We start from the raw sequence: 15,364 nt of genomic DNA, 5'->3' as shown, positions 1-15,364 counted from the left end.
TCATATACTGAGATATGATAAATTTTGCTTTTTCTTAAAAGAATTGGTATAGGGTTTTTGTTCTTTAAACATACACATTTTGAGATTGACTTAGTTTTATATAACCTTATGTATCTATTTAAAAATGTCAAAGACTTTAGCATAAAGGTTATAAAGAAGTCAGTCATTGTACCAGTTTTTAACTTTTTACAGAATAATTGATGCTTATTTTGAATTGCTGAATTTATAATGTACATGTTGGCAGGTTGTATTGTTTCTATGTTTTAGGACATTTAAAGCATGAGGTGTTATAGGGAAACCAAGATATTTTGTTAAGTAAGATACTTGTTATACCGCTACTGCTATTATGATTTGATAGTGATGTTACTGCCTCTAGCAGATTGCTTGGAAAAATAATCATGAACATTGTAATATGTTCCACACAACATTGGAAGAAAAGGAATCCCCAACCATCAGTGACCACGCTAATTTGGAAATGAGTAGCACTTTAAAAGTTGAGATATTTGTCTCTTTTCTGTTTAAGTATGAAATGACAATTTAATAAGACAACTTTCTAGGACCAGTGCTGATTCTAAAGACCAAATGTAAACTTCCTAAAATAGAATTTAATTTATTTTATCGAGCAAATATTGTTCTTGATTTTACTAATGTAAAATGAACCAGTTAGTATTGTTGTAGCTCATTATATTAGTGATATACAAATAGTGGTAATCCACATTTAAATTTTGATGTTTTACCTAATCTTGAAATTTCATGGACTACCCACATTAGGTAAAGTTTATTTTAATTACTATTCTATTCTCCTTCCTTTCTTCTTTCTGTTTCTTCTTTTTATCCTTTCAGGATCAGGCTGGCAGCTGTAGAAGAAAATTAATAGGGTTGCTCTTTCTTGAAGGGCTTTCCTTCTGATACTAGCTATACAACAGGACTGACTAGAAACATAATTATATTCAGTAATTTCTGCATTCCTACTCAGTTTCGATCTCAGCTGACAACGTGATAGGTAAATTTCTTATACACACTAGTCTGGTCCTTTTCAGTTCCTTCCACAGCTGCTAGTGCCATTTGATACCATGTGGAGCAGACTGACTATTGGTATTTTCATCCCACTGTAATGTTTCTCACATTATAATCCCAATATGTGATAAACTATACTTTGAGGGTGGGGTAGGCAGTACCCATTTCACTTTGTCTAGTGATGTTAATAGGTGTTTTATTGATCCTTACCTCTTTTGTCTTCCGAAAGAATATGGGTACAGCGTTCTTCAAAGCAGTTGTAATAAAGTGGTTTCTTTCACATCCAAAGAATCTATATAAATAATAAACAATTTCTTTTATAAAAAATGAGCACCATGCTGGTTTCTACCTGTTGTTTTGGATCCTGGATGTCCGGTGTTTTAGATCTTTTGATATCCACAGGATACTTTTAGTTTGCCACTGTAATACGAGTATTGTGGTTTTTTAATAATTGGTAGAATTAAATAATGTATATATGGTATTTCCTTTTGTTAATATGTCCAAATTGTGTCACTGTTACAGGCATTAGTCAATAATCCCAAAATTGAAGTAATAGATGGAAAGTATGCCTTCAAGCCCAAGTACAACTTGAAAGATAAGAAGGCCCTACTTCGGCTTTTAGATAAGCATGACCAGCGAGGCTTAGGAGGAATTCTTTTAGAAGACATTGAAGAAGGACTGCCCAATTCCCAGAAAGCTGTCAAGGTAACCTCTCTTTTCTTTCTATGCCTTAATATAATTTGAATTAATAATATCTTTTGGTTTTAAAAAATATCATGACTTAAAAAAAGTTATTTTTAAAACCTCCTCCATCATATATACTTGGGGTTGTTACGAGCCAGTTAAAGATTTGAAATTTGTTTTTTGTGCTGTAGAGCAGGACAGAGCATAACCATTTTTGTGGAACTTTTGACAGCTCCCTTTTGTGTTGTTGTGTATGATTGATTCTTCAAAATATTTCTGGAAAGATTTCCTCAAAGACAGTCTTTTTCTTATAAGTTGTTATGTTTGTATTTAAGAACTCCTTCAACAACGCTTGTGCATATTGCTAACCTGAGGGAATCAGAGGCATTAAAACACAAGAACATTTATAATTTGGTTGTTTCGAATTCCTAAAGGGGCTATCAATCAGTAAAAGTGATAGAGTTTACATTTCCTGTTTAAATTTTCAACTCTCTTGGGAAGGCTGCGAGTCTCTGTTATTCAAAATTGCTAACGATTGATGTTAACCTGTAAGCAGGTTCATTCTTTTTGCTACCTGTGGAGAAAACGTGCTTCTTTCTCTACTTCTTGGTAATTCAGTTACACATGTTAGCCTTTTTGGTATTGTCCCACAAGTCCCTTAGGCTGTGTGTGTGTGTGTGCGTGTGTGTGCGTGTGCACGCACACGTGCTTTTGGACTTTGTTGTTGTATTGATCTGTTGTTAATTGTACTGACTTTTTTTTACCTCCAATTTGTTATTAAGCCCAATTGGTTAATTCTTTATAGATTGTATTTTCAGTTCTAGACCTTTCTTTTTTTTTAACAATCCCCTCAAGAGAGGTTTTTTTTTTTTTTTAAATATTTATTTGGCTGCACCAGGGTCTTATTTGTGGCATGTGGGATCTAGTTCCCTGACCAGGGATTGAGCGTGGAGTCTTAACCACTGGACCACCAGGGAAGTTCCATCTAGACTTTTCTTTTCATTCTTTCTTAGGTTTCTGTTTCTTTTCTGAGATTTTGTTTTTTGTTTTTTTTCCATTCATTACAAGCATATTTTACATTACATCCTGTGTGTAATTTCTTGTAGCTGCTTTAAAATTCTCCTGATTTCAAGAGCTGGGTCATCTTGGGGATGGTCTGCTCTGAGACTTCGTCTCTTGAGTACGGGTCATGTTTTCTTTCTACATATACCTAATTTCTGTTGAGTCTTGAACACTGAATTATATGGCTCACGATTCTGTTATATTCCTCCAAGGAGTGTTTTTGTTTGTTTATTTTGTTTTTAAGTGGGCATTTGTCTTGACTAGAGTCAAACTTCAAACTTTGTATTCTCTGTGGTGGATGGCATATGACACATCTGTTTTGTTCTTTTAGCTCTATTCTTTTTAAAATGTCTTGTCCAGAGATTAGTATAGTAGTTTTCTTCCGGTGGGCTGATCCCTTAGGAGCTGCTTGGCCATTACCAGATGAAGAACTGTTTTTAAGATTTTCACTTAAGTGTCTAAGCTTAACCTGCACAAATGTTGCAAATAATATGTGACCAAAGTTGATAAATTGTGCACTATTTGTAGCATGTTGAAAGGTAGAACTACTGAATCCTAGCTTAACAGTTGGGAGTGCTAGGTACATTTCCTGCTCTATTCTTTTTCCCATTTTGATACAGGCTAGTATTGTTACTCTTTGGTAGGCTTTATATAAGTAGAATAGTAACGTAAACTGATAATTGCTTTTTCTATTTTAAATAATTTTGTGATGTAAAGTCACATTGTCACCCTATTTTTTTTTTTTTTAACATTTGGCTTCCACTTTTTTTCTTTTTCTTTTTTTTTTTTGGCTGCGTTGGGTCTTCATTACTGCACGTGGGCTTTCTCTAGTTGTGGCGAGTGGGGGCTACTCTTGGTTGCAGTGTGTGGGCTTCTCATTGTGGTGGCTTCTCTTGTTGCAGAGCATGGGCTCTAGGTGCGCAGGCTTCAGTAGTTGTGGCACAAGGGCTCAGTAGTTGTGGCTTGTGGGCTCTAGAACACAGCCTCAGTAGCTGTGGAACACGGGCTTAGTTGCTCCGCAGAATGTGGAATCTTCCCAGACCAGGGATCGAACCTGTGTCCCCTGCGTTGGCAAGTAGATTCTTAACCACTGCACCACCAGGGAAGTCCCTGTTACCCTGTTTTTAATGGCTCTCTTCCTTAAGGAGTAGAGCTGAAAAGCGGTCATGAAAAGCACACAGTCTGTCATTTGCAAGCAGTATTATTTCTAAATTGTTCGAAGCCCCAAGTTTTAAAAAATCCTCACATTTTAAATATGTGAAGATATGTTCTAAGTAATTTCTCAAGGGAGAAATTTGGCCTAATTAAGTTAAATCCCTTCTGTGCTGTTTCCTTTTCTTCAGTTCTTGGTGGAGATAGAAGATAACTTCTACTGTCATTTTGTTGACCATATAGACAATGAGAGAAACCAGTGACTGTTCCAGATTATTCATCTCAGTAGTTGTTTTTTGGGGGTTTTTTAATAATTAAATTAACTTCCAGAATAATTTTAATAACTGTGTTTGTGATATGGTTTAATTTTAAGATGGTGTATTGAATCAACTAAGGGTTTTTTTAATTAAAAATTCTTCTTAATTGTAAAAAATGATCATAGTAAGTCTGGTTAAATGCGTCACATACATAGTTATCAAAAAATTATTTTGTGGTAAGAACTTTTAAGATCTCTCTTAGGAACTTTCAAATATGCAATACAGTATTATTAACTATAGTCATCATAATGTATAGTGCATCTCTGTGACTTATTTTACAGCTGGAAGTTTGTACCTTTTGACCCCTTTCTTGCATTTTGCCCACCCCTTGACCCACTCACTGCCTCTTGGAACCATCAATCTGTTCTCTGTATCTGTGAGCTTATATATATATATATATATTTATTTATTTATTTAAGATTTCACATATAAGTGAGATCATACAGTATTTGTCTTTCTCAGTCTGACCTACTTGACTTAGCATAATGCCCTCAAGGTCCATCCATGTTGTTGCAAATGGCAAGATTTCATTTTTTTTTATGGCTGCGTAATATTCCATTGTTTATATATAACACATTTTCCTTATCCATTCATACATCATTGGGCATTTAGGCTGTTTCCATATCTTGGCTACTGTAAATAATGCTGCACTGAACAAGGTGGTGCATATATCTTTTTAAGTTAGTGTTTTCATTTTCTTTGGATAAAAATACCCAGAAGTGGTATTGCTGAATCATATGGTAGTTTTATTTTTAATTTTTTGAGGAACCTCCATACTGTTTTCCAAGGTGCCTACATCAGTTTACGTTCACACCAACAGTGCACTAGGGTTCCCTTTTCTCCATATCCTCACCAAGACTCGTACCTTTATTATGTTGAGGTATGTTACCTTGGTATCCACATTGTGGAGAGTTATCATAAGTGGATGTTGAGTTTTGCCAAATGCTTTTTCTGCATTTACTGAAATGATCATATGATTTTTATCTTTCATTTTGTTAATGTGCTGTATCACATTGATTGATTTGCAGATATTGAACCATCCTTGCATGCCTGGAATAAATCCCATTTGATTGTGGTGTGTGATTCTTTTAATGTATTGTTAAATTTGGTGTGTTGACTATTTGGTTGAGGATTTTTTGCATCTATGTTCATCAGGGATATTGGCCTGTAATTTTCTTTTCTTGTAGCATACTTTATCTGGTTTTGGTATCAGGGTAATGCTGGCCTCGAAAAATGAGTTTGATGAACTGCTTCAGTTTTTTGGACGAGTTTGAGAAGGATTGATATTCTTCTTTGTTCAGTAGAGTTCACTAGTGAAGTTATCTGGTCCTGGACTTTTGTTTGTTGGGAGATTTTTGATTACTTATTCAATTTCTTTATTAGTAACTGATCTGTTCAGAATTCCTATTTCTTCATGATTCAGTCTTGATAGCTTATATGTTTCTAGAAATTCATCCATTTCCTCTAGGTTGTCCAATTTTGTTGGTGTACGTTCATAGTAGTCTCTTATGATTCTTTGTATTCTGTGGTAGTATTTGTAATGCCTCTCATTTCATTTCTGATTTAATTGAGTTTTCTGTCCTTTTTTCTTGGATAGTTGAGCTAAAGGTTTGTCAATTTTGTTTATCTTTTCAAAGAACCCGCTCATAGTTTCATTACTCTTTTCTGTTGTCTTTTTAGTCTCTATTTAAATTTATTTCCACTCTAATCTTTGTTAGTTCCTTCCTTCTACTAACTTCATGCTTCATTTGTTCTTTTTCTAGTTCTTTGAGGTGTAAATTTAGGTTATCCGACATTGTTCTTGTTTTTCGATGTAGGCATTTATACCTATGAACTTTCTCTTAGAATTGCTTTTTTTTTTTAACCTCTCATAAGTTTTGGTATGTTGTATTTTCCTTTTTTTCAAGGTATGTTTAAATTTCTTCTTTGACCCAGTGATTAGCAGCATATTGCTTAATTTCTGCATATTGCTTAATCTCTGCATATTTGTGAATTTTCCATCTTCTTATAATTGATTTTTAGTTTTACGTACCATTGTGGTCAGAAAAGGTGCTTGATGTGATTTGTTAAGGCTCGTTTTGTGGCTTAACATATTAACTATCCTGGAGAATGTCAAGTGTGTACTTGAGAATAATGTGTATTCTGTTGCTTTTGGATGGGATGTTCTTTATATATCTGTTAAGTCCATGTAGTTCACACATTGATGCCTAAGGCTGAGATTATTGTCATCTAAAGGCTCATAGATTGAGACTTTATTTCTGTGATGAATTTTACCATCATCATTATAGTCCAGATTACTGCTACCAGGCTTTCTGTATTCTTGTTCTCATTAATTAATAATAATGAAATATCTTATATCAATTTTCTTGTCATTGCTAGAGTAGTAGAAAATGAAAAATGTTTAATTGTCAACTGTGCTCAGTGAAAGCTAAAAGATAGTAAAGACTACTCAAGTCTTTTATATTTTCTTTAAAGATGATGCAGTATTTTGGGCAGTGCAGGAAGAAAACTGAAGGATGGCTATTTATCTCATAGTTGCACACACATTTTTAGGTGATTTAATCATTCTTCCATTTTCTTACTGTTCTAGCTTTTCAAAGCATAATTGGAAATGATAGATGGATAATGATGAGTAACAAAATATTTCAAGGTAAAGGAAAAGTAAGAACAATGAGTTTCCACAGTTTTTCTCACAGATTAATGAAAGGGTCCAGTAGACCCAAATTGTAATTGCAGCATAGATTGAATTTTGTTCTATTTAAAACAGTTTTTTTTCTTTATGTACTTTGGATGATCTCTAAGAATAAAAGTCTCAAAATATCAATTCTTAAAAATAGAACTGCTCAAGAAAGAAACTCAAGAATTAAAATTTGGTCTAGTGGACCCTAATGGTGTACTGAGGGTTAAAGGAAGTGGGAGTCCTTTGTTGTTTTAAAAAAAAAAATTTTTTTTTTCTTGGGTGATGTAATTTGGAGTTAACTGAAAATTTTTTCTTTATCTTTAAGGCTTTAGGGGACCAGATACTATTTGTAAACCGTCCTGATAAGAAGAAAATTCTTTTCTTCAATGATAAGAGCTGTCAGTTTTCTGTGGATGAAGGTGAGCCTTTCTGTATAGATACTTTCTTTAATTTGCAGACATGTTACAAATTTAGGGTGACAGAATTTATAATATTATAATACAATTATAACTTAAATTTTATAATACTGCTTTTTTAGCATTATCATCTCAACGCTAATAACTTCTATGTCTAATGTATTGTTTCTCACAATGCAGTTTGAAATGTGTAATTTGAAAGATTTTAGGTACAGTCATAGTATAGCAGTTCATGATTTCTTACGCTCATAGCTCTGCTGTACCAAGCAGCAGTTTATTTCTGTTGTTTTACAAATATTACTTCATATCTTGATATGAAAGCTTGTTTCAGGATGGGAAAAAGAATAAACTTTTTGTGGAGACTGATATTCTCTTAAATAACTTAGAGTTTTTTGATTATGAAATTGGATAAGAAAGGAGATTAATTTTTTCTTTCTGGCAATTTTAGAGTTGTATGCTAAGCTCTGTGTTGTCTTGTACTAAATGTGTGATACTTACATTTTGGATTTTAGTTTAAAATATTTCATCAATATTTTCCAGTAAAATAGTAATTAAACAAGGGTTTAGTCACAAGAAATTTCTTTTCTATACAAGTAGATATTCTCATGTAAGCAATTATGTTTTACTCTAAACTTGTATTAATTTTGAAGTTTTATCAGAAGGCAAGAAAAGGATTGAATGTCATTTTAATTATAAAATTTCAAAAGTGATACAAACTCCCAGCAAAATATTCTAAAAATATAGAGGGACATATAGTACGATAGTAGTATAGACTGCAAACAGTGAAACTATTGCTGTAGTCATATTGACTTTTTTTAATGACATTAAATGAAAGAGTTTCTGTTGAATGAGTAATTTTGTATAAGAAGTGCATTTACAAATCTTGTCCCTATAGAGCCCAAACCTGTCTTGATTATGACTTGTAATTTGTACAGTAACCCTAAGGTTTTCTCTTATGTGTTATCTGGCTGTAGATAATCAGGCTTGTGGTGCTGTAGTTTCGTCAACCTAAGGTTACTTAGATGACCATGATTTTTTGTAGGAAATAGAATATTGTATTTTTGGGAAAATCTTCATCCAGAATACCTTGTATTGATATATAGTTGGTTCTTGATAAATGTTTGTTAATTAAATGGAATTTGCAAAGTATTCCGGCTCTTCTATAATGCCATTTCTAATAAAGTAAGCTTCCTATATGTAAACAAGATAGTAGTCAGCTCCTTCTGTACATTGTAATGATAGGTGCTCATTTAAGAAAGATTTGGCTGAGCAGTGTTTGTATTGCCTGAGTCTCTTTTACTTGGAATTTTGGTGTTATGTAAACTTTTATAATTGTCAAATTGATTTCTTCCTTTTAAAAACTTGATTTTTAAGTCCTTCTGAGTTTAAACAAAGAAACAACCGATTCCTTTATTCTTAAGCATAGTTAATCCATTTGAAGAAGATTTTCACAGTATTAAAAAAAAACTTATCACAAGTATCACATGTTCAAATAGTAAGGAAGATCTTACAATAAACAGCAGATGTGCTTTTCCTTTCTCTAGTTCCAGTCCCTTTTTTTTCTGGCAAGTAACTTAACTGGTTTTATTTTAGATTCTTCTGGTGGTTTTTCCCATCTTGCTAAATAATATGCTCATACTGTTATTTTTTTTAACTTGAAACATTGTCTAATGACTTATTCTTTATCATCTCTCTGATTCCAACACGTATCTCTCTTTTCTACTTCCCAATATAGTACATCACTATTTTTAGTTTCTCTTTCATTTATCTTGGCACTTTCAACAACGTAAACCTTCTCAGTGGGAATTTTTAGTATTAAGTCTGTTCTGTAGATGGCAGCATAGTGTAGCATATCTGTTCTGGAAGCAGATGTTTAAATTGAGGCAAGTGTTTGATATGAGAGAGATTGCAGTAGCTCTGTAAGAGTAGCATGAAACTGTAGGATTTCTTGATGGTATTTCATTGGAGAGATTTTAGGAGCACACTTGGATTTAGCAGTAACCCTCATAGTACTCCTTACACTAAGCCATTGTGATTTTTGTGTGCCTTGTGTGTGCTTTCTGTGGATACTATTGTTTTAACTTTGGTCAGTGTTTTCCTGTTTTTTTTTTTATTTTTTTTGCGGTACGCGGGCCTCTCACTGCTGTGGCCTCTCCCGTTGCGGAGCGCAGGCTCTGGACGCGCAGGCTCAGCGGCCATGGCTCACGGGCCCAGCCACTCCGTGGCATGTGGGATCTTCCCGGACCAGGGCACGAACCCGTGTCCCCTGCATTGGCAGGCGGACTCTCAAGCACTGCGCCACCAGGGAAGCCCCTGTTTGTGTATTTTTTACCTACAGTTCTGTTCCTTAGTATTACCTGATTTCATTTGCCATGTTATATGGCCTTTCGCAAGGCTTAAACTCCTCCCATCTCCTCATTACTTGGCTATAAAGACAAAATGAGGATTTTCACTTTTTGCACCTCAGATTATAAAAGTAATCATATATGCTTTTTAGTAAAATCCCACACATCTAGAAATAAGTGCTGTAAATAGTTTAGTGTTTATTTCTCTAGTTTACTTTCTGTATACTACAGGTATTCAGTGATGCTGTGTGGCTATTTATTTTTAGGATATTATTTATTTTATTGTTTATTTATTTATTTTGGTTGTGCCAGTCTTAGTTGCGGCACATGGGATGTTTGTTGTGGCATGTGGACTTCTTAGATGCAGCATGCGGGATCTTTAGTTGCGGCATGTGGACTTCTTAGTTGCAGCATGCGGGATCTTTAGTTGCGGCATGCCTGGGGAATCTCATTCCCTGATCAGGGATCAAACCTGGGCACGCTGCATTGGGACCGCAGAGTCTTACCCACTGGACCACAGGGGAAGTCGTCCTGTGTGGCTATTTAGTATTCTGTTTTATAGGTGTCTCTGATGCATGGATTTTTAAACACTTAACATTGCTGCAGCAAATATCCTTACAGACCTGATACGGTGGATGTATGTATATGTATTTTTTATGTTAATGAAACAGCCATATAAATCAGGAAAATATTGGGAAGGTAAACAAATTATTTTTGCATCTTTTAAAGATCTTTACTGCTATTGGTGAAATACATTACTAGATTTCTCAATATTGAACCATCCTTTTAGTCCTAGAATAACCCTTCTTTGGCGCCTGTATTTCTGCGTTCCTTTTACTAATGTATTTAAGGATTTTTGCCTTTTTTTGTGTGCTTTCTCAGGGTTTGGTATGGGTGTATGCTGGATTCATAAAAAGAGAAGTGCAGATTTATATTTTTAAAATTTGTTTCGATATTTGTAATTGTTGAAGCACATTATACATACTCAGATATAAATGGAATATAAATGAAATAGCTGTTTACATTTTTATATAGAATTACCATTGAATGTGATAGCTACAAGTGAACTAATGAAGGTGTGATTCATTCGCAACTTATATACCATAATTGGTGTTTTCCTTAAGTGATAAAGAATTCTTGGTAAAGTTCTAAAAAATAAAAGGTGTAGCTTTTCTGTGATTACAAAGGTTAATCATACTGTAATCATGTACATTATACACTTTATATTCTTAGAAAATCAAGTGTGTATTAAACCAGTATAAGAAATACTTTGTTTATATACATAAAACAGAATTGGGTTCTAGGCTCAGTTTATTATAAGTTGGTATTTATCATTAATCTGTATACTTTCTTTTTTTTTTTTTTTTTTTGTATACTTTCTAATAAGGATAGTTGGGAGGATGCAGGGTTTTTCAACCTTGGCAGGATTGATATTTGGAGCCGGATAATTTTTTTTGATAGGGTTGTCGCAGTGCATTTTGGGATGATTAGCAGTATCCCTCGCTGCTTTAGATGCCATTAGCATCCCTTTCCCCACAGTGTGACACCCAAAGATGTATCCAGACATTACCAAAAATTCCCTGGGGAGCAGAATTGCCCAGGTTGAGAGTTATGTTAAAGGTACAGTTTATGTTTATAAAACAGAAATATTACGATATGTTGTCTTCAAGCTTCTTTTCCTGCGTTCCTTCATTCAGCACGTTCAGTGATATGAGGGATAGCAAAGTGAATGAGATTTCTGTCCTTGAGCGCAGGCGGAGGGTGGAACGACATGGGTACGCATATGGTACAGCATGTCACTGTGGTGTTCATACAGTGCTGTGGAGACCCTGGGGCTCACAGCCACCCACAGGAACCTCAGGGCTAAGATGCTGTTCTTTTAGTTGAAAGTGTCGGTATTGCGTAAGTCACTAATTTTAAAAACGGAGGTTTTTTGTTAATGATTTAAATTATGTGTTTCCAGAGAAAACCTGTTGAAAACAGATACACATCTTTTTATATATATATAAATTTATTTATTTATTTATGGCTGTGTTGGGTCTTTGTTGCTGCACATGGGCTTTCTCTAGTTGTGGCGAGCGGGGGATACTCTTCATTGTGGTGTGCAGGCTTCATTGTGGTGTGCAGGCTTCTCACTGCGGTGGCTTCTCTTGTTGCAGAGCACGGGCTCTAGGCTTGCGTGCTCAGTTGTTGTGGCTCGCGGGGCCTAGAGCGCAGGCTCAGTAGTTGTGGCGCACGGACTTAGTTGCTCCGCGGCATGTGGGATTTTCCTGGACCAGGGCTTGACCCGTGTCCCCTGCATTGGCAGGCGGATTCTTAACCACTGCGCCACCAGGCAAGCCCACAGATGCATATCTTAACATTTGTCTTTCTCACTGTCCACCTGTTTGTCTTTTTTTGTATTTTATTTCTCAAAATAATTACGCTGATCAAGTTATTTGTTTTAGCTCACTAGGTGGCAGTCTTAGCTATAGAGAGGAAATGTTGAGTGGGCAAGCTTTCAGTCACACTGAAGATTCACCCTTCATTCTATCTGTGATAGAAGCAAATGTCCAAAAATGAGATATAGCATAAGTAAGGAGAAAGTCTATTGTGTAGTAATTAAAAAGAATTAAATAGGTAAGTGAACCCAGAGTAGTTGGACTTGGGTATGTGTTTTATTTCAGAGGTATTTATTTTCTTAAATCAGAATCTTATTCATTAGAGGCAGTATAAATGCAGTGGTCAAGAGGATGGTCTGAGTAGTTGATCTGTAGGTTTAACTCTTGGCTCTGCTCCTTACTAGCTTAGGCAAGATACTGCCTAGTAATACTTAACCCCTCTCTGTCTGAGATTCCTCACCTATAAAATAGGAATAGTGATATCTGTACTTCAGTGGTCCTTATGGGGATTAAATGAGCTAATATAAGTAAAAATGCTTAGAGCTTGGAACGGAACCTGGCACATAGTAAGAATAATAGTATCAGCAGGTTAACTATTATTAGTAACATTAAAAATATAAAATAGTACCAAAATATTAGGTGTTTTAATCTTACTTATCTGGTTACTTTATTCCACTATCTGGTTATTAACTCAGTGGATCTGTGGTTCTGCAGTTGGTTAGACGGGTAGCAGAGAAGCAGAGTCAGTTCAGTCGGAGTGCTGATGTGTGGCAGTGACATACTGTTAGGTGGTGTTTCTGTATGAAGTCCGATAACAATCTGACTGTCCCCCCATTGCCGGTAACTTGTTCTTTTCTGCCTGGAAGCTTCAGCGATTTCAGCTTTATCCTTAGAATCTAGGACTCCTCCCAGTAGCTACTCCCCTGGGGCCCTGATGCTGTTTTAGGTCATTTTTTAATAGCTGTGTGGTATTCCAGATAGGGACATACTTTAAAACACTTTTTCTTAATGCTCCACAAAGAGAAGCTTAGTGTTTGCTTTATTTTTTTGCTATATGCTATTATAAATAATGCTCAGTCCTTGCACATAAATATATGTACACTTGCTTGGTTATCTCCTTATTGTAGTTTTCTTAAAGTATAATTGGTGGGTCAAAAGATAAGGCATGTTTGAAAAAAATTTCAGTAGCCTGCCTAATGCCCATCCTAAAGTTTGCACCAATTTTTGGGACCAATTTATATGCGAAGGTATCCATTTCTTTACCCTCACTAGATGTTTTTAGTTGACTTTGCTGGCCTCACAGAAAATACAGATTATCTTGATTTTAATTTATATTTTCTTGCCGTGATTTTTATAAAATTTACACCAGTTAATTTCTCTTTGTACCTCTGTCAGAAAATCTGAGCATTTTCTGTCCCTACAAACATTAACAAGTAATTAAATTTGGGATCTTGTGAGATCCTGTTTCTAAAATTAGGCCCTGCCTTCCAGTGTTCATCTTAAGTATTTATGCAGCTGTAATACATTTACACAATAGATGTATTATTTAAGTACTGCAACAGCATTGAGCTAAGGAAAGCCATGGATTAAAGTAGAAATGTTTCATTGAAACAAAGACATTGAAGAGTTTTTATTCAGGTATTTTCGTCTGAATACAGCTCAAGTGATACTTCTTTTAGCAAAAGGAGGTAGTTAAATTTTGTTTTAATGTCCTTTCAATTCCACTGTACTATGAAAATATATAGTGTTGTATATTCTTTCTGGTGGTACAGTAACACAGACTGGCTTTCCAGACCATTCCTGTCATATTGCCTCTGTCATTGTGTCGTAAGTGGCCTGAGGTATATAAGCTCTGTACACATCAGGTACAAAGTGAAAGCAGTTTCAGTCTTCAAGGAGCTGAAATTTTGCAATGCTGGTAACACAGAGGTTTGGTAAGAAGTGAACTGAGTGAAGTTTAACACTGAATGAAAGGTGTTTTTATTACATGTATTTTTTTCTCCTTACCTTTTTCTTATACAGAGAGAAGTACACAGTATAGTTGTTATACAGTTATATCATGTATTACTTATTCTAAATAGTGAGTACAATTTTTACACGTTGATAGTTAGAATTTAATGTCATATTTAAAACGTCAGAACTATTGTGTGTGACATAATTCCTTCAGCAGCTATGTAAATCTGACATGTAAATTCCCTGATACGGTGTACATTTTAAGATAATTTGTATGCCTTTTTGGGATTAGATGTTTTTGTTGCTGACGTGGAAGTTTGACCTGAAGATATTTTCTCTCATACATGCCTGATGTGAGCAGAGCTAGCCATGTTAGTCACATTGTTCTCAAAGCTTGGCTAAGAAGTAGATAGTTGGGGGCTTGTAGCTTTCACTTAGAGAAAGCTGGAGAGAGCACTGTTCCCACTCTTGCAGCAACAGCAAACCCTGGGCAGCTGCAAAGTTGCAGTTTTCTTGACTCCATCAGAGAGCTGAGGTTGCAGGGCAACCACCTAACCTGAAATGCAAGGAAAGGCAGGCACTTCCAAGAAAAAGGTGGGATGGAAACACTTGTTTACCTGGCACAGGGAACATGACCACTGCTCAGAAGAATTCAGTTAAAATGTTTAATGACCTGCTAAACGCTTAGTGTGGACTAGCAAGCGAGTATAGAACCCCTGGGGGCCACAGACACATGAGAGTTCGCACCCACTCACAGGCTGTTCTCCGCAGACTGCCCTCGCTGCTTACAAAGCAGAGGCCAGGGTCGGGGGAACTGGCATCATAGGGCAGGTCTGGAGGAGGGGAACAGTAGACGCTTCCGAAAAGACATGAAGCCCTATCTGACTTCTCCTTCCTCCCTGTCTCCTATGAGACAGAAGCCTTCAACTCCTGTGAGAAGAAAAGAAAGAAAAACCCTCTACCTGGGGGAAGGGAGGAATATATGCTGGGCCCAGAACTTTGGCAGAGGGGGCAGGGCAGGAACACTGAGAAGGCTACCCCCAGACACCTCGGAACATAGGGCTTGTCTAAATAAAGCTGAGGCTTAATCAGAATATCAGAGAACTCCCACCCACCCCCATACGGGCTGACAGATTTGGAGTAACAGGTAGCAGTGGAATTCCGTGAGAGTCGCAAGAGCGTGGAGGCTGACAGACCATCCAGGGTGCAGCATAGGGAAGACCTCAAAGAGCAGGTTGAGCGGACACTGAGGAAAAACCCTCTGGCAAAGCAGGCTCTACCCTAAACACCCTTAGGTATGGCTAGAGGTATTTGGAGCCTGTGGTGCATTGTGGGTAACCATAGCAGCAACAAATTC

General features: G+C 36.0%; 1 protein-coding gene across 2 annotated transcripts in view; it reads left to right on the top strand.

The window, feature by feature from the left end:
- Positions 1–15,364, top strand: part of GTF2E2 (general transcription factor IIE subunit 2) — a 68,652-nt gene that overhangs the window by 30,074 nt on the left and 23,214 nt on the right. For both annotated transcript variants that reach the window (XM_032618433.1, XM_032618432.1), the window contains exons 5-6: positions 1,540–1,722; positions 7,238–7,331. In XM_032618433.1, the coding sequence (XP_032474324.1) occupies positions 1,540–1,722; positions 7,238–7,331 (277 nt within the window). The remainder of the gene's footprint in view (positions 1–1,539; positions 1,723–7,237; positions 7,332–15,364) is intronic.

Source organism: Phocoena sinus, chromosome 21 (genome assembly GCF_008692025.1).
Source record: "Phocoena sinus isolate mPhoSin1 chromosome 21, mPhoSin1.pri, whole genome shotgun sequence".
In the NCBI taxonomy this organism is placed as follows: domain Eukaryota; kingdom Metazoa; phylum Chordata; class Mammalia; order Artiodactyla; family Phocoenidae; genus Phocoena; species Phocoena sinus.
The sequence above is the reverse complement of the archived record's forward strand: the minus strand, read 5'-3'. Positions and strand labels throughout refer to the sequence as shown.